The sequence below is a fragment of the Parambassis ranga genome, chromosome 21 (assembly GCF_900634625.1).
Source record: "Parambassis ranga chromosome 21, fParRan2.1, whole genome shotgun sequence".
Taxonomy (NCBI): Eukaryota; Metazoa; Chordata; class Actinopteri; family Ambassidae; genus Parambassis; species Parambassis ranga.
Window position 1 is genome coordinate 16,491,935 of NC_041041.1, and position 25,214 is coordinate 16,517,148.

Below are 25,214 nucleotides of genomic sequence, written 5' to 3' on the forward strand. Positions count from 1 at the left end.
GGAATCAGGTCTCTTCCGGCGTGTATGTCGTGTGTGTTGTGAACGATAAACACTAACTTCATGCCAGCAGGTCAGTACAGATCGTGGGTTTTAATTGTAAGCTAACGATTCCGAAAAGCTCAGATAGGTTGTGGAGTCTTTACTTGACATAAGAAAAATCAGCATACTGAAAAATTGTGTTGTTAGCTATCCTGTTTAGGAGCTTTGTTGTATCAGGTTTGTAACTAAATCTTTGCTTAAATTAAAAGACCTGAGTCTTTTCTATAGCTGTAAACTGCTGTTATGTTTCTTTTTATGACATCGTTTACATGAACTGAATAGGAGATCCGTTTTAAAGCTCGTCTGTGCTATTGTGTTTCACCCATATCAGCAACAACAGAAAGAGATATGCACGTGTATGAAGAGCTGTATCCATATTTAAATTATAAGGCTGTCTTCGGTCATTTGGAAGTGACTAAATGCACGCTCTTCCCCAGCAGATACCAGGAATAATGAAGCAGTTGCCACCAGACACTGTGCGGCTGCTGTCCAGCTCTCAGGTTATCACTTCCGTGGTGAATGTGGTAAAAGAACTACTGGAAAACTCCCTGGATGCTGAAGCTTCAACTGTTGATATTAAACTGGTACAGTGCCCAAATCACTGATTCTGAAACAAAAATAAACGTGTTTAATAAGCTTTAATTATTACAGACATTGTTAGAATTTAAAAGACTATTTGTAGCTAATCCAAATGAATGAAAGCAACACATTGCTGTAAAGATATTATGAGGCAAAAATATATTTCTTTCAGGTAAACGTGTATTCAGTATTCAGTTCTACGTTGGTCTTCCCTTCCTGTTCCATTAACCATCTACAATTTGCACATTTCAGGAGAACTATGGTTTTGACCGGATAGAAGTACGTGATAATGGCCGTGGAATCAACACTGCAGATGCTCCTGTGATGGCTGTGAGACACTTTACTTCAAAGATCAGCGGCCATGATGATCTGGAACATCTGGAAACATATGGCTTCAGGGGGGAAGCACTAGGTTCTATCTGTGCTGTTGCTGAGGTAAGTAATTAACTACTGTGGTTATTACATGATCAAGAGTAACACGGAAATGTATTATAGTGAGCAGCCTTTATCATTAACTGCAATTATAGTATATGCTAAAAACCTGATGGCTCATGTTGTTTCCGTTTAGGTGGCTGTAACCACAAAGACAGAGGAAGATGATGTTAGCACCCAGTACATGCTTGACTCTACAGGACAAATTCTCTCTAAAAAGCCATCTCACTTAGGACAAGGCAAGGCGCAAATATTTAATTAGTTGTAGTGATCTTTGAAATGTACTATCCAGGATTATTATCCTGCTGAAATGGAAAACCATTTAAATCTAAATGTTTACCAGATCAAACAGCTTTAAATTCAGGACTTAGATGTTACAGGAATGGATTTCCTCTGTGTTTCCAGGTACAACAGTAAGTGTAGTGAAACTTTTTAAGAATCTCCCTGTGAGAAGGCAGTACTATTCCACCACAAAGAAGTGCAAAGATGAACTGAAGAAGGTGCAAGATCTGCTGGTGGCCTACGCCATTATAAAACCTGAACTGAGACTCATGCTGGTGCACAATAAGGTCAGTAACTCCTCTTTACTGGGGAAGGGGGGTTGTGAATAAATGCAATGTACTGTATGCAAAGAAAATTAACTATGTTGTGTACTATGTACTATTTTTTTTTTAAATCCTTCAGTCCAGTTGCCTCAATTTAAAATCTTGGACATGACTATGGCCTGGATGAATGAGAGCATCCACAGACATATGTACTACGATTTATTTATCCACCATCCTGTCAACAGGCTGTGCAACACCTTGTATTTTTAGGTGATATGTAACCCAAAAACAGCCAATAGTTTAGTTTAAAAGACACTAGCAGGGAAAGAAAAACAGTCAAGACCAGTGACCAGTCAAAAATAATGAAATCTATCGTGACTTCAATGTGTGTTCCAGCAGTAGCCATTAGGGGTCCTCCTTAGTCTTCAGATGACCGTCTAAACAAAACTGGTCCCCCTATCAGTTTTTATTAAAATTACATACATCTACAGCATAGTGTTATGTGTGGCATGTGTCACAGCACCCATAACACCTATATAATCACAAACTGTCAGACTAGCGCATACACACAGGAAGTGTTTTTTGGTCCTTAGTGCAACAAAGGTACATTTGATTACCTGAGGTACGACTAAGGTAATCAACCTGTGATACTACTTCATTTAAAATACCTAATAAAATGTCTCTAACATAATATATACCAACAATGTGTAAATAAAGTAAGAGTTGATTAAGCATATACTTAATTTTAACAACTTGATCCAGCTTATACCCACAATAAACAAAAACATCAGAAAAAGACATTCTAAAAAGAAGCAAACAGGATTTTACAAGAGAAAATTGAAAAGATTTTCCAGTGAATTATTAATCAAAGACCGTGTTGAAGACAGAAAATTGTCTCCAGCGTCCTGCTGTTTTGTTGTCAGTGCTAATGTGAGTCAGTGGGCTGTGAAATTGTTACATGTGATGGAAAGTACTTATTCACTAAAGCTTTTATCAAGCCAAGGAAGGAGGGTTAGAGAGCGTATGCTGTGTTAACTGTGTTTGAAGAGAAAAACACTTTATCTTACATTTTGTTTTAAAAGTTTCAAAAGCCAGCTGTTATTTAGCAGCTGTTTTGGGAGATGAAACATTTCTGTCTAGCAAAACTATGTGAATAATTTGCAAATGCACTTAAAATGCACGAGGCATTTAATGGACTTTAACCAAATGCTACAAAGTCCTATAAATCTAACATTAGTTGCAGAAGCCAAATAAACATTGATAAGAACACTTATAAATTCTTGGACTAGAAAATGTTTGGCACTTTTGATTAGTGATGTGAAAGGAGCTTATTGGTATATTCGGTGATATTCAGTCTTTTGTAATTAAGATATTTAAAAGGTGTAATTGACATGGAGAGAACTGTCCTGAAAGACCTGACATATAATCAAGCGCTCAAATGAATTCGACTGATTAGCAACATAAAATAGTAATGCCAGACTGTAAAATTAATTAAATCTGGGGGAGAATATTTATGCACATGTGACTCCGCAATAAGAGGAATATTAAACCATAATGCTATTCAAGTGGAAATTGTTAACTTAACTTGTGTTACTTGTGCACAATGGCTCCTGGAATAAATGCTGTGAACAGTTGGTTAGATTTACAGTGCTTGTCTATTAGCAAATGGAAACAAACCCACTTAGTGACAGTTGGATGAGGTCATTGACCTTGGTGTTAGGTGCACAGGTTTAGAGATTTTTGTGGTAAAAGCACAAAACAACAATGTCTTCTTCCAGGAGTCATGACCCAGTTACTTGAGCAAATCCTTGTGCCTTGTTGTGAGTGATTTTGATTACTGCATGTTGTGTGGTAGAAATTTTGTCTTTTGACTGTTTGAGCACCACATTCCACATGCCATCCAGCTTCATTGCTTTGGAAAGAAGGCAGAAATGTGAATTGTTTTTGTTGTGTATTGGGCTATGTAGGGTTGCATACTTATGGTGAACACAGAAGAAAAAAAACACACTTATTTTTGGTTGTTCAGTTACATAACATTTGTTAAATGGAAATGGAATTATTTGGACATTTTCATTCCTCATCCCATTTCCCACCACAGCTAAGCATACCTGTCAGGTGCCCCAAACACAAATATGGCTGCCTGTGAACTCTGATTTTGGCGGATTATGATGCCTGAGTAAGCTGCTCAACACAGCTGCCAACCTGACCCCAGATTCTGTTTCAGGCTGCAGCCCATTTGTACACAGTAGTGTTTAGGTGGTTCAAGACCACCACATGACTTTCATAGAAATCAATTTTGAGGTTGTCAGGGGAGGATGGTGAACCCATTTTGTACATCAGCACTCAGCTGCCCCCCTATCCTTTATCTCCAACGCTGCTGTTTGCCTTGTGTCATGTTTCACAGCTTCTTCAGGAACTGTTTACAGGAGTTATCCGTTTACATGTGCCAGATTGTATATTTAATATCTAAGACATGTCCTGCAACAGAGTCTATGCTTTTAGAAATAAACATCTAGGAGCTATACTGTGTTTAATTGTGGACAAAAAATTAAAATGTATTTATACATGAATTAAATTATGAATCGTAATGTATTTGGGACGCCGTAATCCATGAACTAACTACCAACTAATTTGTTTTTGGTCAAGGGGCTAAGCTTTTATGTTACGAGTCAACTTAATATGATTGAACACTCTTTGTTAATGGAATACGAAATAATAACAATAAAGACATTTATTGTTTAATGTTTTTAAAGCCTCATTTTTACAGCTACTGGTTTATACCCCACGCGGCCAAACTACTTAATGTTTTGACTTAACAAAATGTACGGCTTGGTGGCCCAGTTACTATCTTGACAGGTGTTTATGCTGTGTGATTCACCTGTTGTGGGCTCATGGAAGATGTCTGGCGTCATATTGTTCCAGGTGGTGGTTTGGCAGAAGTCCAAGGTGGCTGATAACAGAAGTGCCCTCCTTGCTACACTGGGGCCGAGTGCTGTTGCCAACTTGCTCCCTTGCCACCATCAACAAGAGCAACCAAAGGTTAGTTGAAGGGCAATAGCAGGATCGAGAGGAAAAAGGCAAAAAAGCCAGTTGTTGCATTGATAAACTGTTGTTTCACATTTTATGTAAATCTGGTTAAGAAATTCAATCAGGTTATTGTGTCATGTCATGGTATGTAGGACTCCATATTACAGGTTTTGTGTTTCATGGTCAGGTGTTATTTTTATTGCTTTACATTGCTTAGCTGCACAAAGTCACCTTCTAACATTGTAACAAATGATGGTGTGAATGTGAAGAGATGGCATGCAATGTGCTGTGATGGATGAGGCACATAGCATGGCTGAGATGGCACCGAGCCACTTGCAAACTACTGCTCTCATACTGTGTCTCCCATGCTCCCTATGCCCTTCATGAAGGGGCCAATGTGGCTGTTCATCTTCAATAGACTCACACTTGAACCGTAGTCACTACGAAAGCTAAGTGACTTGTCTTTTAATATATTTTCAATCAAAACCCAATAAGTAGTTTTTTCCATGTGATTGGAATTATGTAATTTTACTTCCATTATGTGACATGTAAGTTTGAAATTGATTTGCATTGAAGGATAATGATTTATTAGGTATAATTTCAGCTGTCAATACTAAATTTGCAGCCTAGGTAAGATGGATCCTTTGTGCAGAGCAAATGAAAGGCATGCACGTTATACCTGACTATGAGCTAATAACCTCATCATGAACGCCTGGTCTCAAGCCAGCAAATGTAGTCAGATGTTGGCTGGCCAACTATTTCTGTGCCCTTTTCTTATGAGTTCTTTCCTGATGAGGACTGAGTGATTTTTTTTGTTAGCTAAGCTTTGCTGTGCAGATTGTAATTGAATTACTGTTGAGCTGTAACTTTCTGCTTGGTCACGGTAGGTGTCATGTGGCTCCTACCTGCTGTCAGGATCCAAACTAATCTATTCTGACAGATATGGAGCACCCCTTTTCACCCTGTTTCTCTCTCCTTTTCCTCTTTGTTGTTATTTTGCTGCTCAGTGCCCAGTTATGAGAGCAACCTTTCACCTTTTCCTCTTACTCCCTGTAGCAATGTGTCCCTTAGAACAAAGCTCAGTGATCAAGGGAACCAGGTTGACAATTTGGCCAGCCTCTCTAAGGGAGAGCTGTAAGAGCTATTCCTCTACAGAACAAAATGTGACACTCGTATTTGGCAGCTTGACTACACATAGCCAAAGCCCTTTGGGGCCAGAGGTGCCATTCGTACTCTCATAAAGTGACCCTAATGAGCAGAAATAGAGAGAAGCATATGTGCCCTGACCTGAAACAGCAGTTCATTTATTAACTTCATTGCCTTGTGTTGCTGCTAATAATGAGCCCAAGGCCATGTGGAAAAAGCACAGCTATTCAGTGCTTGCAATCTGTTGAACATTAATAGCTTTCCATAATTTCTTACTAGCTTACATTCATAATGGCGTTTTAAGTACAGTTGTTCGGTTTTATGTTGAGTCATCAATTTTCGCTCCTGAGAACTCCCTCTGGCATGTTTCTAGGTGAAAGGTCATCATGTATGATACAGGCTTTAATTAACAAATATTCACCGTGAAGCCTGCATGTAGACACACAGGAAGAAACAAACTCCTGTGATCATATTCATGGTTAACTGTGAGTTATTTAGAACAAATAATAGTTTATTAAATGTAAATCGGCATCTTGGGAAGTATAGCTTCATTACTATTATGCAAGTGCAACAAATATAAATGTATTGTTGCTGAACAAATCACACCTTCTTCAATCAAATAATATTGATGGTTTTACATCAATAGTTTACATAAAAGTTTACATAATGTGCACTTTTTTCCATGTGTAATAGTGTTGGATCGCTGTACTGTATGCTGCTGGTTAGCAGTGGGATGCTGCATTTCACTCATTTCTAGATATTAGACTTCTTAGAATTGTGTTTACATTGTGCTAGACAATAACTCTATTATCATTGTTTTTTTTTATTTTACACAGATTGTTGTAGAAGGCTTTTTTCCAAAGCCTGGAGCTGATTACTCCACTACAAGCTCCTCTATGCCTGAAAAGACATTTGTATTTGTCAACAACCGGCCTGTCCAGCAAAAGGAAATAACGAAGGTACAGATTTGTATCATTTTATAATTAAAAACAAAACATTTCTGTATCTAACACTTCTTGTCTTCTTGTGCCTCCTCATGTGACTGTGTGATTAAACATCAGCTGTTGCGTCAGCACTACACTGCTCAGTATCCAGATGATGCAGCTCGCAATCGATATCCCATCCTCATGCTTAAAATCACAGTTTCACCCTCCTCGGTGGATGTTAACGTGACACCGGACAAGACCCAGGTTCTTCTTCATAACAAGGTTGGCAAGACATGTAGGAATATTTAAAATGAATTTGTAATGCATATGTTCAAAATGTTTGTCACATTGGGATGTGATTAGATTTTTTGTTTTTTTTATTTAGGAGGTGGTGTTGACCGCAGTCGAAGCTTTACTGGTTTCTTTTTATGGCAGTCAGCATAACTCTGATCTCCCAGCTGAGAGGCAGCTCAGCCATGACACTCTTACCTCACCATCTAGTCCTTTGCAGACAGATGCTTCATTACTGGACAATGAGCAAAGCGTCAATTACAATATTACCAACAATAATGAGAATTTCCTCAAAGATATATCTGAAAACAGAGAAACAACTCTGTCAAAAGAAAGCACCAATATTTCTCTCGACCTTCACACTTTAAGCTGCAGCTCTTCATCCTCTATAGCAGATGACTGGTTTGTCAACCAGGTACCAGTTGAAATAAACCATTCTCTCTGTGACGATGAAATGACGCAGAACTGCACTCAGACAGTAGGTTTAACAAGCAAATCTCCTGACAGACTTTCTGACAATACATTGTCAACTGCAAGCAAAAACCAAGTATTGGCTGAGGACTGGAGCCGGGGTACAGCTCTGATTGACCCTTTATCAGGTGAACCCCTGCAGCCTGTCATAATTCATCAACCTTCAAAGCACAATGAGGTCAAGAGTCCAAGCACTTCAAACCAAAAAACCTTCAATGCCATAACAGAGAAGCGAGCTGCTCTGACAGCCTACGACCTGATCAGCAACCGTCCCATGAGAGTACCACTGTCTCCTGCTGCCCTGTTTGAGAAGGAGGCCAGAGCTGAGGTCCTTAGGGAGAAACCCGCAGCCAGCCTGCAGGATATCAACAATGCTGTTCACGAGAGGTGGAAAAAGCTGAGGGAGGAAGACCGAAAGAAGTGAGTTTCCAGACCTCTACCTTTCCAAGCAGTTGTTTCCATTTCTTGTTATTTGCAAGGCAGTGAGAGGGGGAAAGTCTGACCTGTCATTTGCATGTGAAAAGCCTCGTCTGGAAAGTTTATTGATATGAGCTGCGTTTCTAATTTTCAGACTGAACTGTGCCTAATAGAGGGTTAGATAAGAAAATTTATAGGAAACACTAAAGATGCAATGTCTTCTATTTCCACCCCATAGAATATGTGTAAAAAAGCCTTTAAATTTCTCTTTAATAGAGGCATTATTTGTCACACTAAAGATATTACTGATTACTTACTGATTACTGATTACTAGTATTTACTCATTTTTAATTAAAGAGACAATATTATTTAAGTATCCTTTTTCCAGGTTTGTCTTTTATCCATTAAATAAAATCTCCCCTACACATCTCCCCTGCTTGTTGTTATCCTCATCATATTAATGCTACTAAGACAAGGATTTAATTATTTAAAAATAGATTAACAAAAGATTAATTTTGTGTGCTCATTTTTGTGCTTATAATGTATATTTGTCTCCAACTCAACAGATATCAAAATGCACCATATACAAAATAAAACAGTGACACATTATTAAGTTCTAAATGGTCCCAATGCACATGGACATGTCAGTAAAAGAAAGTGCAAGCTGTGCTACCTACCAATCATCATGGAATAACACTATTATACTGTGCTGAAAGCATTTCAACCCAATTATGTTAGATTACTGCGTACCAATTTAAAATAATTGCAAGGTTGGAAAATGTGTATCAGCAGTATTTGGGGCCTTATATAAGGTATGGACGAGTGTATGGAAAAAGACATCTGTTTAGAATCCTGCCTGTCTGAACATGAAATAAGATGTGGCAAGGACTTGGCTCCTTGCAGGGCCACTGTTAAGTGGCACACCACTTCTAGGAATTACACAAAGTCACAGCCTGTTCTCTGAGTGCATAATCTTGCTCTGTATGTACATTTTTATTGTAAAACACGATGATATATTGTAGTTGGACATCTGTAGATGTTCTACACAGAAGTTAAACACATAAGTTATGGCAGATTCTCTCAACCTACAAAAAGCAAGGTGTTGGGGGTCACTGTCAGAGCAGAGTGAGCATTTTACATGTTGTATTCCTCCTGTGGCATTGCCTACCTCATGATTGATTTAAGGCTACAAAAACAAGTCAACACATTACAAATTGGACTACATTCAAATGTAAAAGAAGCCTTCACTTCCTACATGTACTTGCACATTTGTTGTATGTGTAGCCTGCTTTAGTTAAAACTGAGAATTTTGATGTCATTAGTGTTAATTACAAGAGACATTTCAGTGATTCACATCCATTTACATAAATACTGGGATGCAAAGAAGACTTTCATTCACCCAGGCCGTATTAACACATTTAAAATTGAGGCAACTGGACCCATTGCATAGTTCTGCTGAAGTGATGCAAAAAAAACTGTTTTGTTGTTGTTGACCATTGTTGAATGTTGTGGGCACAGTGTGGGCTAAAGAGGAGAGGAAAGGTTATAGATGGTATAGGGAGCATTTTAATTTTAAGCTTTTTAATTTTTTTAAACTTCCTAAAAAAGGAAAAACCTTCTCCTGGGCTACAGGACACATTGTGGTATTGATTTCCAGATTACATAGTTACCATTGTAAAAAAAAAAAAATAAATAAATAAAAAAAGAATTTGTGTTACAGTGCAGTGCATGCTTAGATGTCAGCTTGATAAGACATTTGTCACTTCTGTTGCTGCAGGTATGAGGAGAAGGCAAAAAACCAATTGGAACGCCACGAGCAAAGGACCAAGTTGGCCTCAGCTGATGGCCCCAGAGAGCCAGGTGTTAGCACCTCAAGGAGCCATATGCAGGGTCAGAAACGCAAGGCCCCACCGTCCAATCAGCAGCTGCTGGATGAGCTCTTCTCTGCAATGCCCCAAAAGAAGATGAAGAGTCCTGCACCAAAACCATCGCAGCCCCTCCCCTGCAGCATGGCTGCCCTTCGGCTGCAGCTTCAGCGCCTCACATCCCAAAGCACCGCAGCGCCACGGGGCCTCCGTCTTGTAAACCGACTGGCCTCTAAGAGCGCCTGGGTCATTTTATGTGGTCAGAGGCTCATGTTGTTAAATCCATTTCGAGTGGAGGAAGCCTTGCTGTTTAAAAGACTTCTAGAGAATAATATACTTCCAGCAGTGAGTCTCCAGAACCCTATACAGTTAACAGATGGGTAATGTATCACTCACCTCTCATCAACAAAATGCAAACCCTGACAGTTGTTTCCCCTTCAGAAAACTGCATATTCATGTGATTTCTGTACTTCAATTTAGTATGTTTGTAAGACTAAGGTTAACACAATCAACAATCAATTCCAGTTCTTTGGTTTCTCTGACGGCTCATCTATTGTATACAAATTTCCCTCGCTCCTTCTCTTTCGTAGTAATCTGGGTGGAGCTGAATATACTGAGGCTTTGTGCAATATGGAAAAACTGAGCCCTGAGGTACATGGAGGGGCCTTCTTCTCTGATCCAAGGCTTGTGGCTAATGGATTTAAAATCAAGCTCACGCCAGGTACAATGTGGACATCATATTGTTTGAACGTATATGTTTATGTTCTGAACATGGACTAAAACCTTTATATACAGTCCCTAAACAAGGCACCATTGTAACACAACTTGGTGCGTAGTCAACTAATCTGACAACAAGTCTTTCTCATTTTTTGATACATGCCATTTAAAGGTCTCATTGTTAGTTTTATTTAACAAATGCTCTGAGCTGTTTGCTTTAGTAATGTCATAGTTCACCAGTCAGAAATGTCAAACGTACAGTCCCTGTAACTGGATTACTGGCAATTATTTCTGACAGTTTCTCTGTGTCGGATTAGGTGTGGATAAGACAAAAAGTTCTCATTCCTTCCCACATTTGGGTTAAAGATGAAATACTGAAATGTGCATTTTTAAGTAATAATATAAGCCTAAACAACACAAACACTAATGTTTTTCCTAGAGAGCTTTAGTTAGTATAGTGACAGTAGTATGGGTTATACAGGAAAAACATGATAAAAGGGTCACTTATCAGAGCACACTTATATTGATAGCTATAGATTGATTGTTCCAGTATATACCAGTGTAGTTAGTCATACACTGTAAGTGAAGCCCAAAGCAAGGGACATGTCTATAATACTGTAGAAACACAAGGTAAGAATGAAGTAAACCTTCCACAGTTGAACTTGTTTTGCCCACTTATTCATCATTATTTTGACATCTACCATTTTTGCTCATAAAGGGTATTCAGTGTCCTCTGAGTGTTAGTTGTTTTTGTTGCTGGAATGGTTCACCTCAGTTGACATTGGCTCTCTGCCCAACAGCGTGGTCTCACAGTAGGTTTGTACCCCAGTGTGCAGGTGATGAGAATAGTTGCCCTTTAAGAAATTCAAGGAATTTTCATTTGGCACTGCCAGCCTCCATGGGTGTGCATGGGACTGAAGGCAGTGGTGTATGTAAGATGGCTTCACTGCACAATATCTTCAGCTTTTGTTGGTATTGTTGAAAATGTTATTACCGTGTGTACTGTGTGATTATGCAAATGTAGGTATGGCTATAAAGAAATGCTATAAGATACTTTCAGTTGTTGAGCAGTTTTTAGAGAAAATGTACTTAAATGTTCTACTTGTGTGACTTCATTATGTATTCAAATTTCAGTGTGGAAATGTAAATTGCACATGATTTGCATTAATTCCTCATGAAATGAGAAGCCATCATTCTTCCATCCTACAAGACAACTTCCTTCCAGTCTGCTGGGGCTTCTATTAGTCATTTAACACTCCATTTGGCCCTTTGCTTGTTTGACTTGGTCATCAGTTCAGCCGTAAACCACAATATTTATTTATTATTCTTTCCTGGAGATTGTAGTAGCGTCTGGAGTATATTAATCCTTGTTTTGTGCTTGTTTTGGCCAGGTCTCATGTCAACCGAGAGACATCTGGAAGTGACAGCAATGGCAGACTGCGTGCCTTTCCTCGGAGTGGAGGACCTCAGGGAGATCCTAACCGCAGTTCTTCACAGGAAGGTCAAGACAGTGCAAGAGTGCCGGCCGCTTAAAGTCACAAACTATCTACAAGTGAGAGATGCTATGAATTAAAGATACTAATTGTATTTTGATTGTATTGTAATTGCTCATTATAGTATTTTGTTTTGTTTGAGCTTTTAGTTATGACTTTTCCTTTACAGGGGGAAGCGGTCCGACTTGCCCGTCAGCTGCCAATAAATTTATCCAGGGCAGATGTGGAGGAAATTGTCCTCCGCATGCAGCAGCAGCTGGGTGAGACTAAACGGACCTGCATCCATGGACGACCACTTCTCCAACACCTATGTGACGTCCCTTCTACAGACCAGGAAGCTAAGGCTCTGCTGAAGCCTTTAGAGCTGTAACAAGCCAGATAACATAATAGCAAAACCTTTTAAATAACCATTTTCTGATTGTTTTATTTAATTTGCTTACTTTGTTTCTGTTGTTCAAATGATCAAAACTGTTACAAACTGAAAAATAAAACAACATTTTTTTCACATTTTGGGCTATGATCTTGTAGATCATATAATTGCAATTAAGGTGTTTGTTTTTCTGTTGAATTATTAACGAGGGGAAAAATTACTCAAGGAAAGGAAAAAAGAAAATCGTCTCCAAAAACCTGTCACCTGATAGCCAATAGATGTCCCCTTGTGCTCAGCCTCGTTTGATATTGGTTGACCAATGTCTTGTTCACTTGGCGTTTCCATGGATTAACAAAAGCAGCCTTTAAACTGCACAGTAGCATCTGACTCCTTGACTTGATTTCTCTCCAAAAGCCAGAGTATCTTACGCTCCCTAAGCTTATTGTGGCACCGTTGGAATGAGTATTGGCAAGCTCTGAGCCAGAGATGCACACTGTGCCAGCTACTACCCATAATTCTTTTCCCTCAATTAGTGTCAGACGCTCGGCCTTTAGTATTGACAGATAGTTGTATATTATCCCTGGCTGCATTAAATGCTTCAGAGATTTGCACTGTAATTTCAACCACAAAGCTGAGCAAATCCTTGACACTGCTAACGTGCAGTGGTGCCACTTCCTAAAGACATTAGTCTATTATGCCACCATTCTGGGCTTCAGGATTTCTTACACTTTACTCTGAGGAAACGAAGCTAATTAGCAAGGAATCAAGTGAAACTATAAAAGTTGAAAAATATAATTATTGTTAATCATGGATATAATTTCTGTATCATTAAAGTAATGATGGAGGTTTGCCAACAAGGTGCTGTCAGTGTGAAAGTCTGACCACATTTGGATAACAGTCATACATATAGCCACTCAAGGTTTTCACTCATCGCCTTTTCATATGGACACAAAATCCCACCACAGGAAAAAGCGCAATATGATCTCTCAACTTATGATAATATTATAGTTAGGACTGTGAAAGGTCAAACCACAGCACATGTCTTGTTTTACGGGGCCTATGCTGAGACAACCCACAGATGGCTTCAGCATTGCTGCAGGGCCAACACTCTGCAAAGTGCCCCTGGGAAAGGGATAAATGCCAGCAAAGACCCGTGCCCCTTCTTTCACCCTTCTTCCCTTAGCTTTTCTCACTGTTGGGTGCATGCTCTACAGTTGCTTATGTTCAGAAATGCGTGCGGCAGCAGAATCTACTCTGTACACACTGCCTTCGGCACTCAAGGGGCATATCAGAGTAATTGGCGAGGATTAACTGATCATCATCTTTTGACCATGTGACCACACTGTTTAAAAGGTCAGCAACGGTTCAGTTTGCCAGCTGTCTTTTAAGCCACCTGTTGCACTTTTTTTTTGCCATTTTCTGCACTCAATTTGAGGTATTTACTAATGATTTACTCAATTTGAGGAGGAGAAAGGGGAACAGTTTGGGAATGTATGCAAAATGTTTTAGCTATTCATTTCACATACAGCGTCATCTAGATAGTTTTCTCTTCTCCTATTACTGCTATAATGTGCAGAGCTACTGCTTCTCAGGTCGTATTCAGCAGCCAGAGAAACTGAACACCACTCTAACAACCCAGAAGTAACTATAGACTCTAACAGACTCATCAAATCCAAAATAAAAAAACATGAACTATATTTAACCCCTTTCCCGCTCTATTTTTGGAACTGTTATGTGAAGTGGTCACATAGAATACTGGGTAGAATACAGCACCTGTTACTGTTCAGAAATATGACATATTTCATATATTCTTGGGAATGCTGGAATATACAGGGCATGTTTCAAAGCTTATAATACAATACGTAAACATGTTTTTGTAATATATTGTCTAAATTACCAAAGAGGAGACTATAGATAGCAGTATCTGAGACCCTGTTTATACAGTCCAGCTACATTTAGCAAATTGTTTTTTAACATCCATTTTTTTAAGTAATCATGGGTCAGTACACACGGAACATTTTTTTGTCCCCTGCACAGCAATTCAATTTGAAATGCAACACTGAGCAAAGTCAAGAATTTCTGCCTTAATTCAAGTGTGGCATTCACAAACGATTTTCATATACACGTTTTTGGTAGCTCATATATAATAGAACAAACTTAGGACAAACATGAGGATTGCCTTCTGTACTTGGACCAAATGCTGAGTTTCCTCCCCTAGCTTCTACTTGTTTGATGTCATCATGTCTTCAGTTTTGTTTTCAGTAAGTGAAAAGCTTCTCCTTCTTTTGCATTCTTCACTTGGTCAGTCAAGAATATCCCAGTTCTTTGGGGTAGCTGTATGTTTTGTATCATCATCCATCTGCAATGTTAAGCAGCGTCCTATAGTTCAAGAGCTTGATGCAGCTTCAAGTTCTTGTCAGTTTTTTGAACGCCTGCTGTCCAACAGTGTGCTCTGATCTACTTGGTTGTATTGTATATTCTCAATCCATGCTCCGGTGTGAAAGCTCACAACATCTACAAACTTTAGAAATAATCAAAAGATTCATCAGAAGCAATTCGGCTCAAGTTGCCCTTAAAACTGTGCATCCCTTTTGTGAGAGAACTTGCCATCATGTTGGCAGTGCTTAAGTCTGCCTATCTCCTGGCTACTATAGGTGTATATATACACTGTAAATTATGGTAAATCACCGGCATGTTTACAACGACAGTACTTTTATCCTTAATTATATTGTACTTTAGGTTTAGCCCTACAAATCTTTTCAGCAAAAAAAGCAACTAGCAGGGCTTTAAATCTTTCACCAAATCCTAACACTCATCACCACCACCAAGTCACAGAAGGCCTTAATCAAAACCATTAACCATACCATCGTCCATATGGGACTGACTATAAAATCTGAGCTGTATCTACTTTTAGTTTTTTAGCTGGTAATTGGTAGTGGTGCCTTGCTGGGGCTGTGCACTTTTCTGCTAAACACTCAGTTCTTTTTTATTGGCTCCAGACTCACACTGATGTGATGGGTGTTAAAAAGCTGCAGGTTCTTAACCGTTGGAGAATTTACAGTCACACCACTTTCAATTTCATGGGTCAAGGGCGTCCACAGTGGGGCCATGAAGCCTACTTTCTAATTTTTAATCGCTTGTTATCAATTCCCACAGCACCTTTAGAAATTTTATTCCAAGACATGCTACCCAGAGAAGTCCATATTAGGAAATTCAAGAAGAGGGGAGCTAGAAATAAAATTCTAAGAGCACAACATTACAATGTTATCTGCTCTTAAGGCATATCTGCTTTACTTGTGTGCATTTGCTATGACACAGGCAAACTATTTTTCAAGTAAATAAATTTGAAATATTTTCAATAATTCTCTTCCATGTCAGTAAATGTCCATCTTATGTTCAGACAGTCTCCTGGATGCAGCCTCTAAGGCCAGCATGAATGTCACTCAGCTGAGCTTCTTGTAAAATTAATTGTGCGCAGTAATCTGTAAAAATGTACCATAAATGTTATTTCTGAGATGTCAAAACCTATCCAGACCTCTTTGACACATACCTGATACTACTCTACATCCGTCTGTGTTAAGAGCACATGCATAACATTGGGAGACAGGAGGTTTCCATAATCTGCCCTCCCTTCGTCTCCTTAGAGGAACATCTATTCTTCATCACTGTCAAGTCTCCGTCCCAAGAGAGACAATGCTTAGCTGCCTTGGAACTTAAGGCCACATTTTTTGCTCGTCACTGAACCCCTCCTCGCAAACAAACACTGACATTGAGGAATTTTGTAAACATATCTGGAATGAACACCAAATTTGTCCTCTCTCCAAGCTTCCAGTAGCTTTACTAAGTCATTAATCATATGATTACTTCCCAGAGGTGACTGTCAGTTTTGGGGTAGGAATAGTGATTCCTCATCCCTAAGTGAAAAAGCAAGCAGAGTGCAGACGGAAAGGATAAATCATTGGAGAAGTGAAGACAGGTAGCATTCAGCAGCTGGCCATCTGGCCCATATCATGGATGATTTTATTGCTTTTCATTGCTTTCCGTCGGCCCAAGAGGGAAACTCACAAACAACCTGTCAGTCTGGTCAGAGATGATCATCCTCTACTGGTTGTTTAAGTGGTTACAACATGGATTTTAAACAACATGCCCTAATAAGACAAAGTGACTTCCCAGGGGCTTCCCAGGGGCACTAGACTGGAGATAACACATAGAAAACAGTGTATAAAGGGAAATGTGATAAGGATCTTTTTTTTTTACATTCCCTACAGCACATTTTCAGTTTATCAGTGTTCTGCTCCATTACACAACATTGTCTAAACATAAAACCTAAGATATGTTTTGTTTTTACATACTTTCAACATGGTAACATATGTGGGGACAATATGTTGATGAAGACTCTCATTCATCCAGGTCATTCTCATTCAAGAGCTTACAGCAAGGCAACTGGACCTGTAGAGTTTATTCAAGGTATATATTTATTTGATGTAATAATCAAGGAGAATGCTTGCTTAACTTCAAGGCAGCAAGTTAAGTGTTGGGTGGCATATCCATACCATTATTGTCAAAGTCACTGCTGCAGTTTAACTGAATGCTAGAAAAATCTATGCAGACATCAGCTCCCCTGCCTCTTCATCAGAATTGTGTTTTGACCATTTTCAGGATCCAATCTTTCATAAAGAAACTTTGCTCCATCTATAAAAGCTTGGACGGGGTCACCTGATCCTTCTAAGCAGAAAGCTTAGGTTTTATTACTACTCTGAGAGAGAAGTGTGATATCTATTCAGAGATCAGCTATCGGGCGTTTGGAGGAATACAGTGTGGTGTAAAAGCATTTCTGCCAGTAAAGCCCAGTCTGTCATTTCAGTGGGCAGTAACCAGAACACAGTTACTTTCTTAAAACCAATAGCCTGTATAAACACTTGCTGGTCTAGCTGCTACCTATGGAACTTTTTAAACTACACTGCTGCAAATCAGTCTGTTCCTAAGGGGGTAAACATATGCACAATGTATGATGTGTAATATTTTTTTTATCCATTATTTCTGACAAATGTCATTTATAATGTATTTAAAATGTAAATATCAATTGGAGAACTACCATCTTTAGGTATTTCCTGCTAAATGCAGCACTACAAATTTATTTATAATTTACAAATTTCTGCTTCATGCTTAGGGACTACAGAGAAGGTAAACGTTTCCTTTTTCCAATGCTGTCGAGACAATATAAACAATTGATTTCTTTTCTTTCAAAACTGTAGAAACATTTTGGTTTACTTCTTAATTTTAGTGACCAACTATGTTATGCTGTTAAACACAGAGCAATCTGTTGACTAAAACACTTCTCCAGATGGTATAGTCTGCACATCTGTTGAAGGCTCCAGATGTTTTAGGATGCACCTGGCAAGTCATTTGTCTCTCAAGGCAATGCAACACACCCAGGACAGGGGCATCATCCTGCAAATGTGGGGAAAGATTTTTATAGGAGGTGTAAAAGGAATCAAAATATTGAACTATACGATACTGTATGATGATAAGAAATAAGTTGCACATTACATACTACTTTAACCTCATCACTCATTGCTTCAATTCAATTAACATGTCGAATAAATGTGCTATTTAACACATATTAGAAAATTATGCATACACCTTTGTTTTACTTATATATGACCTTTTTTTAGATAGAGTACATCTAGAGTACTAGTTTACCATTTAAGTAGAATTCTGAATGCAAAACTATTGCCTTTAGTTTTACACATATTGCTTTTACTGAAGGATCTACTTACTTCTTCCACCGCTGCACCTTATAGACATCATCATGATTTGGGGCATTTAGCTTAAAGCATTGTTCATGCAAATATCTTGAACACCTTATAGTGCTCTATCCACAATGCATGTGTATGTAGTATACATATTTCAATGAGTTACTTCAATGTATCTCTTACGTGTTGACAATCAAATTGAATGCTGTGAGATCTGGCACACTTTTATGATCCCATGGGATGGATGGATGGATGGATGGATGGATGGATGGATGGATGGATGGATGGATGGATTAAGTAAACCTTTGGTTGTCAGGGTGCAACCATTCACTACCCCAATATCAGAATCCATCTTCATACCATCACTCTTACTAAACAAATCAGGCGTTCTTAATAAGTAGATGTTCTATCCATTCAATTTCTATTAACTTCACGCAACAGGAATCATGTCCAATAACGGGGTCTCCAGCTGCCTTGGACGACACCTTTACCCCCTAACATCCTCCTTCCCGTTCTCTCACTCTCACTTCCTCACCTGTCAGAGGTGGAATGTCGCTGGCGAATACAGTCCTCCTGGGCCCTGCTCTCGACAGATGTAACGGTGCTCAGACAAAATGTTTCCCAGCTCCTGTTCACAAACAACAGACAGCAGCAGTTAGTGTAGGTGAGCAGCTGCTTCTGTGTCTACTCAAAACAAGCAGCTGCTGCAGGTAAAAAACTGAATGAAGAGATGCAGGGGCTGGCTGGACATTACTGAGTCAGAACAGCTTATAAGTGTAGGCAGTTTAAAGGCATATTTTAGAGTAGTTTATGTTGCTGCTGTGCAATTTTGCTGGTTTAAAACTGTACAAAGGACAGACTCATTTCAAACCACAGACTGAAACAATATGGTAAATGGTATATGTTACAGACTGCTCATCTGTTTAATCTAAATGAATGTATCTGGCTCATATTGACTGTCTTATTTAACTATTTTTCCTAATGTGCAAATCTTTCTTTTCACTTTTTCCTCTGCCATCAGCAATCAGAGCAATGCAGAGTGTATAATCTTTCCCCCAGGAGAAGAAGCTCTGTGGATCCACGAGGTCCATGGTCTGCTCTGCTGTAGCCGATCTTCATGGCAGACTTCCAGCTCTCAGCAGGAAAGGAAGTGGCTCTCACAGTGCTCAATTCGCCCTCTACTGGGCGGAAGTAAAGCCTCAATGAGGCAGTTAGTCGAATAGGTCATGCTGTCAGAGCGCACCAGAGTTCACATCCTCTCATTAGACTGCAATACTTTCAACATCCCTTCCCTGGGAAAACAGCAAAGTCAGGGAAATTGGGCTGAATTACACTTTACGATAAAACCGGGTTATGGTGATGGAATTGTGCAGGTGTAGTCAGGTGTGTGTCGGGTTTCATCTTCTGCACACAAACATGCACACGCTCACATAATGCCTGTGTAACCTATCGGTTTACACCATGTGTTGAAGACATAAAGATTCTCAGCTGCTGAAGTGTGAAATTGGGCTGTGACATTCAGATTCAGGTTGTTGTGATACTAAAACATAAGGTTTAAATTTTATCTATGACTCAGCAGAATGACTCTAAAGTATCTAAACTTTAAGGACAAAGGCATGTGGAGTTTTATTCAGCATTTTATGGACTGAAATACAAACAAGTTACTCAAAGAAAAACTCAACAAACAAGCTAGAAACTTTATTTGTTAAAAGTATAGAGTTGCTGTATTACATCCTTTATCTTGCTAGATTGTGGTTTTATACATTTACCAACAGTGGTTTAGAAAGGCAACTCCTAATGGAAACAATGGCATATGTATACAATACAAATTAGCAAACATATCAAAATCAGTTTTTACAACTTTTGTAGCAACCAATTCTTTCTATTGGTGTGCCATAGTGCAAACTGTGTTGTTTGTAAGACAGAGTTTAAGCATGCTCTCAACATTCAAACATCTCCACAATCCATGTTCTGTCTTAAATACATTTTCATTTGTAGGCTGCATTCACTGTGCCTTCAGTTCAAGTCCTTCTGTCCAGTAAGGTGAATTTACAATCAGAATAATTCAAGTGTTTCGGGCAGGTCAGACTGTTTTGTTGGATAGTAAAGATCCCCGGTCATGTATGTTGCTGCATGTAGGTATGTATGGCAGAGTATGTGGAGACCCTTCAAGCCCTAAACTGGTAGAACATTTCTGTGCCTATAATATATCAGGACTGATAATAAAACACTTGTTAAAACTACTAAATTCAGCGGTGAATTACTAAGGATTTGCCATACTGACAGTTTTGTTTTTACCATCCCCTATGAACATTTGTGTATTGAACATGTTCTACCAGTGTGAAATATGACTCTAAAGAGTCTCCAGCTGTGTTTTCCCAAGCCCTTTCAAAATGTCCTTGAGGATTCATGGTTTCACTCTGAAAACATATCTCAGAAAATGATTATGACAAACATGGAGCAAGCAAAAGTGTAATAGCTTGTATGTTGGCTTATGAGAGGAGTGTAGTGGAGTAGACGGCATATAAGTATAATCGGGTTGCGTGTTTGAATAAATGTACAGAGCACAAAGATAAAAAGGAAGTTTTTGGATAACTTTGATCACTTCTGTCTACATTCACTCCAAGGTCCAGCATGTGTGTGCGTGTGTATTTGGGTTCCTGCATCCATCTGGCTTCAAGCCTCTATGGCTAAGATTTCACTGGAGGAAAGAAAAGTAAGCGCTATGGCTGCTGTGAAAGCACTGCCCTGCAGGAAGATTGGGCTGTTTGTGGCCTCTACTCTGGTTCTATTGCACTGTGTTCTGCAGGAAAGCACTGGAACTGGTGGATTGGTTGTGTTAAAAAGTCTGAAGAAGATGGGGGCTGGACTGAGCTTCAGCCCTCTGTCCTCCCCCCCTCTCTCACCAGGGTGTCCGTCCCAACTTAAGAACATCCACAACGGTCCACCACCATGGATGGGATCTTGCCATAGATGATTTGCTCTTTGCGGTTAAAGTAGAGCATGTTGATTGGTGACATCTTGGTGGGGGTACAGCAAGGACCAGCAGTCCCCCTGGGGTTGGCCTTGTTGACCAGGTGGGTGTGGGGGTATTTCTGCAAGTGCATGTACTCACACTCCCCAGAGCAATAGTTGGCCTTGTAGCGCTTTGGAGCAATAATCCAGTCCCAGCCAAAGTCTTCAAAGTCCACTGTGAGTGGGTAGCGGCAGCACCGGGACTCGGGAGAATTCTCATCACAATCAAGGCCCGAGTCTCTCCTGGCACGCTTAGGGCCCTCTGAGATCTTCACCTCCATGAATGGTTGCTGAAATGACAGAACATGTGTGAACACTTTGAAAATGTTTTGCAAAAGGAGGAAGTTGACAGCCTTCAGCTTTTTATTTTTTAATCCGGCACCCTTTGGCAATTGGTTTTCAAACACAGCACGATAATATTATGAAACTTTGAGTTATAAAGAAATTAAATCATGACGGTTGGTTACCCACAGCTGTCTAGGTATTCTAATTGCCCCGGAGCCTGGTGCCAGCATTTGAGCCGTGTGATGTCTGTCTGTCATTGATAGTAGCAGTGTGAGCATGTGCGCAGGCAATTACTCTGATTTGCACAGTCACACAAAGCACTTTAAGGAATGTGGAGCAGGTAAACTTTTATGTAATCAAGCAATAAGATTTGACGTTATTGTGAACTGGGCCTTTGTCCAAGTGCAGGTGTGTGCCTACATGGAGTCTGTGTTGATTAACAGCTTTGAAAACATTTTTTATGCCTTGATTCCTTCTTCCAGCAGTGAAATGCAGGAATGTTTAACCACCTGCTGATTCTGCAAAGCCTCTCTGCACACGAAAATGGAAGTTGAACCAGAACCATTTGTGGAGCCCAACTGAGCATCCTTCCAAATTATTATTATGGGGTCCTATGACACAAATGCATTGCATGTGACAGGTGTGTCAAACATGAGGGGAAAAAGAATAAAGCTTTGCATTCCTGTACATTAACAGTTGATTAAAACGTAACCTACGGTAACAAGGTACCCACGGGTTCTCTGTTCAATGTAAAATAGAGGTTCAACTCACCAGTCCTTCCTCCCCTGGCTCAGCGGAGGTCACGGCTAAGTCATTTCCCCTGGAATCGAAGGCGTTAATCTCGATGCCCCAGTTGGTCTCGGGCTGCCGCAGCCACACCGTCAACACTTGTTTGACGTCTATACTTTGCCAAGAACTGACCCCGGCATTCACGTCAATCTTCAGGGAGCGGATTCGTATGTGCCTGCTCCCGTCTGTGACCGGCATCAGGCGGGAGATTTGCAGGAACACAGTGGTCGCTTCCTCCACCGGGCGCAGATACACCCAGAGCTGCGCCCGGACAATTCGATTGGCTTGAATTTTTTGTGTAAAAGAGAAAAAGCAGCACTTTGGCTCCCCGTCCACCTGGACGATGGACTCAGCTGCAGAGAAATGACGAGAGAAGGTGTTCACTGACTGTGTAAACTTGCCAAGATAGATTCTAAACCGCTTTATAACATGTATTCAAGTGGATCAAATGTGCGTAAACGACCACGCGTTCTGTGACATAGACTGTCTCACAACTTCAAATCTTAGTAAAAGATGTACCTTCACATTTCCGATATGAAAACCTGGACCTAAAGCTAGTTGTATGATGTCAATTCTCGTAATAACCTGCGCTGAGCGCTCTGCACCGTGCGTAAAAACCTGGTGTATCTGGAGACGTCTAAGAAGTCATAAAAACGTAAAAGAAAATAAACACTTACGTTCTGTGGCCATCATCATTATTGTCTCCGTAGTAGCATGCTCATCGTCCTCCTCCATGACCACATCCCTGTTGTCATCTCCCAGCACGTCGTACTGGTCGAGAAGCTGCTGCAGCGGCGGCGCTTTGGGCAAGAGCTGCTTCACTATGTCTCTGCTAATGTTGGGAGCTTCCTTCATGCGCAGCTTGCTCAAAATTTGTGACTTTATTGCATTTAATCGCATGGTTTTAATCTGCTGCCGGACCTCGCACGTAGCGCACTGCTCCGTGTCTACTGGGCTGGCGGCGGAAGGCTGCTGGTGCGTCTCTTGGTCACTCAGAACTACTGGACCCAAAGCAATCAGCAAGCTGAGATATAGCACGATCTGAGACAGATGCATTTTTTCTCAAAGGTATTCAGTTTGGTTTGGTTCGAAAAAAGAGATCCCCTCGTGCGTGCTGAACCTGATGCGCAACAGGACTGCGGTTGGATTAATGTCCCACACTGACAGGCATCATACTTTATTAACGCGCACCTTTTTATACTCCAACTTTAGCCTCTTTTGTGTCGTCAAAAACTATGATTGGCTGAACAGGCAACAATGAATTTTAACCGACTGACATGAAAACTTTTTTTTCGCTGTCAAACCATAAAGGGATGGAGACTGTGGGCATGTGTTCAACATGTCCAGAAATGGATAAATTCACTTCCTCGTGGTAACTGTACAGTGGGCACAGACCAGTCAGTGTATTATATCACGCAAACCTCCAAAACAATGTTGAAATAAAGCCATATAAAGACATTTTGTTCACAAGATGAGTTTTATTTAATCCTGAATGCGTTTTAAGAACACATAACAGGCATTTTGTTTACCTATGTGTACCTGGGACACTGTGGTACATTATGTGAATGCAGCTGTTTCTGTCTTCGTGTGGGAATTAATTTCAGTTGTAATGTTATTAAAACCTTTGTAGCTTGTTACGTCTGGTTATTTATTATTCATTTATAGTGAAAGATTGATTGCGGCCTCACATTCTAAATCAAAACTGGCAATACATTGAACACATATCGACTATTTACTTTGTTTTTTTTTAACATTAGAGGGAAAACTTTAGTCCAGGGCTTGTCAAATATTTTCTGTGGAAAACTGGTTATAGCCCATGAGAAGGTAGCGCCATCGTGTGGCAAGTTATTAATTGCAAGCAGTCTACTGTTGGACAGAGGGATAGATAATATACCCAGTACTTTACTTCCATCCCGCAGGGGGAATTGTTAGCTGGTGTTATTGTTCAAAAATAAGAAACAAGTGAAAAGTCTTTAAGGCTGTTCTAATAGGTTCTGGTCAGACTAGCAGACATGTGCATGTCTGGTGGTGCATTCACTGTCAAATTAACTCACTGTAGCTTTCAGTGTTGATGGCAACAAACATACACCAACAGCTAGGCCTATATTAACATTCATTCATACATAGCCACATTAGCTAGGCTACTATTCACAGTCCGTGTGTGAGGTGGCCTCCTGTTTGTGTGCACCCTGACAAATATTATTTACATTTCTCAAAATCAATAATAAAAACATAATAAAAGTGTATAACATTGACCTACCTGCTCTGAGTACACTTTAACCTGAAAAGGAAATAGGCTAGCTTGTAAATGCGTAGCCTACGACAAAACTGAGTAAAACTTTGAGACTTTACCTCGAATTTTTTGTTTGTTTGTTTCATGTGACCAAACCCTAATTATACCATTCTGCTGAAGCTAAAATAACACTTTACGGATGTGAACACGTCACTTGACAAGGTAACAGGAAGGGGAAACACTCGAACTTCCCCTAATCAGCACTCAGTGAATGCACCTGTTATGTGCGCAATAATAGTTGTGTCCCTGGCACCATGTGTACATCCGCAGTCTACACGTTAGTGAGGGGTCATGTATATAGTTCCATCTGCTCTTGTGGGTAATGGCCTATCTATGTAGAGGGCGCATGCAGCCTTAAGTGTAAATGCCACACCCTTAAAAACAGTCGTGGCTAATAGTTTGAGTTTAATTACTTAAGATAAGAAACTAAATTAAGAATTGTGTATAAATATAAGTAATTTTACAGGCAGTTATTGTACCCGTATATTTAGTCATACTCACATTGTGAGTCCAGTGAAACAGGATATTTATAACTCTGATTACCTAGGTTAATTACTACTTTTGTTGCAGCAATAATAATTTATAGCAATAATATGCAATAATATTTAGCAAATAATTTTTTTCTACACGGATATAAACACCAGCGAATAAGAGATCAGTGTGCATTATTAGACGCAGCCACCAGATGGCAGTGTTGTATCGTGCCGGCGCACAGTCACTGCGCAGCGCCTGGACTCATCCAGAGCGTCCCCGCAGCT

The 25,214-nt window shown here is 39.9% G+C and overlaps 2 protein-coding genes across 4 annotated transcripts; one reads left to right on the forward strand and one right to left on the reverse strand.

Annotated features, from left to right (window-relative positions):
• The first annotated feature begins 1 nt into the window (after position 1).
• Positions 2 to 12,455, forward strand: pms1 (PMS1 homolog 1, mismatch repair system component). 3 transcript variants are annotated; one of them, XM_028394322.1, is made up of 13 exons: positions 2 to 70; positions 480 to 623; positions 871 to 1,053; positions 1,187 to 1,289; positions 1,456 to 1,619; positions 4,518 to 4,634; positions 6,605 to 6,727; positions 6,830 to 6,976; positions 7,080 to 7,876; positions 9,651 to 10,118; positions 10,329 to 10,459; positions 11,847 to 12,007; positions 12,118 to 12,455. In XM_028394322.1, exons 2-13 carry the CDS (start codon positions 492 to 494, stop codon positions 12,316 to 12,318), a joined length of 2,727 nt encoding a protein of 908 aa, XP_028250123.1. In that variant the 5' UTR covers positions 2 to 70; positions 480 to 491; the 3' UTR covers positions 12,319 to 12,455. The 3 variants fall into 3 exon arrangements, with proteins under 3 accessions (XP_028250123.1, XP_028250125.1, XP_028250124.1); XM_028394323.1 differs by having other exon boundaries at positions 26 to 70; positions 477 to 623; XM_028394324.1 differs by lacking the exons at positions 11,847 to 12,007; positions 12,118 to 12,455 and having other exon boundaries at positions 9,651 to 10,455.
• Positions 12,456 to 19,888: 7,433 nt separating this feature from the next.
• mstnb (myostatin b) lies at positions 19,889 to 23,459 on the reverse strand. The gene is made up of 3 exons (XM_028433670.1): positions 22,841 to 23,459; positions 22,146 to 22,516; positions 19,889 to 21,379 (listed from the first exon to the last, which is right to left on the reverse strand). Exons 1-3 carry the CDS (start codon positions 23,217 to 23,219, stop codon positions 20,999 to 21,001), a joined length of 1,131 nt encoding a protein of 376 aa, XP_028289471.1. The 5' UTR covers positions 23,220 to 23,459; the 3' UTR covers positions 19,889 to 20,998.
• Between the last annotated feature and the right edge of the window lie 1,755 nt (positions 23,460 to 25,214).

What these genes read in the sequence shown, in the direction of transcription:
- pms1 (XM_028394322.1), top strand. Translation starts at nt 492, where the DNA reads ATGAAGCAGTTGCCACCAGACACTGTGCGGCTGCTGTCCAGCTCTCAG. An exon ending in AGCAAAAGGAAATAACGAAG is followed by an intron (nt 6,728 to 6,829) that starts GTACAGATTTGT and finishes ATTAAACATCAG; the next exon opens with CTGTTGCGTCAGCACTACAC. An exon ending in AGGGAGGAAGACCGAAAGAA is followed by an intron (nt 7,877 to 9,650) that starts GTGAGTTTCCAG and finishes CTGTTGCTGCAG; the next exon opens with GTATGAGGAGAAGGCAAAAA.
- mstnb (XM_028433670.1), bottom strand. Translation starts at nt 23,219, where the DNA reads ATGCATCTGTCTCAGATCGTGCTATATCTCAGCTTGCTGATTGCTTTG. An exon ending in AATGATGATGGCCACAGAAC is followed by an intron (nt 22,517 to 22,840) that starts GTAAGTGTTTAT and finishes ATTTCTCTGCAG; the next exon opens with CTGAGTCCATCGTCCAGGTG. An exon ending in AGCCAGGGGAGGAAGGACTG is followed by an intron (nt 21,380 to 22,145) that starts GTGAGTTGAACC and finishes CTGTCATTTCAG; the next exon opens with CAACCATTCATGGAGGTGAA.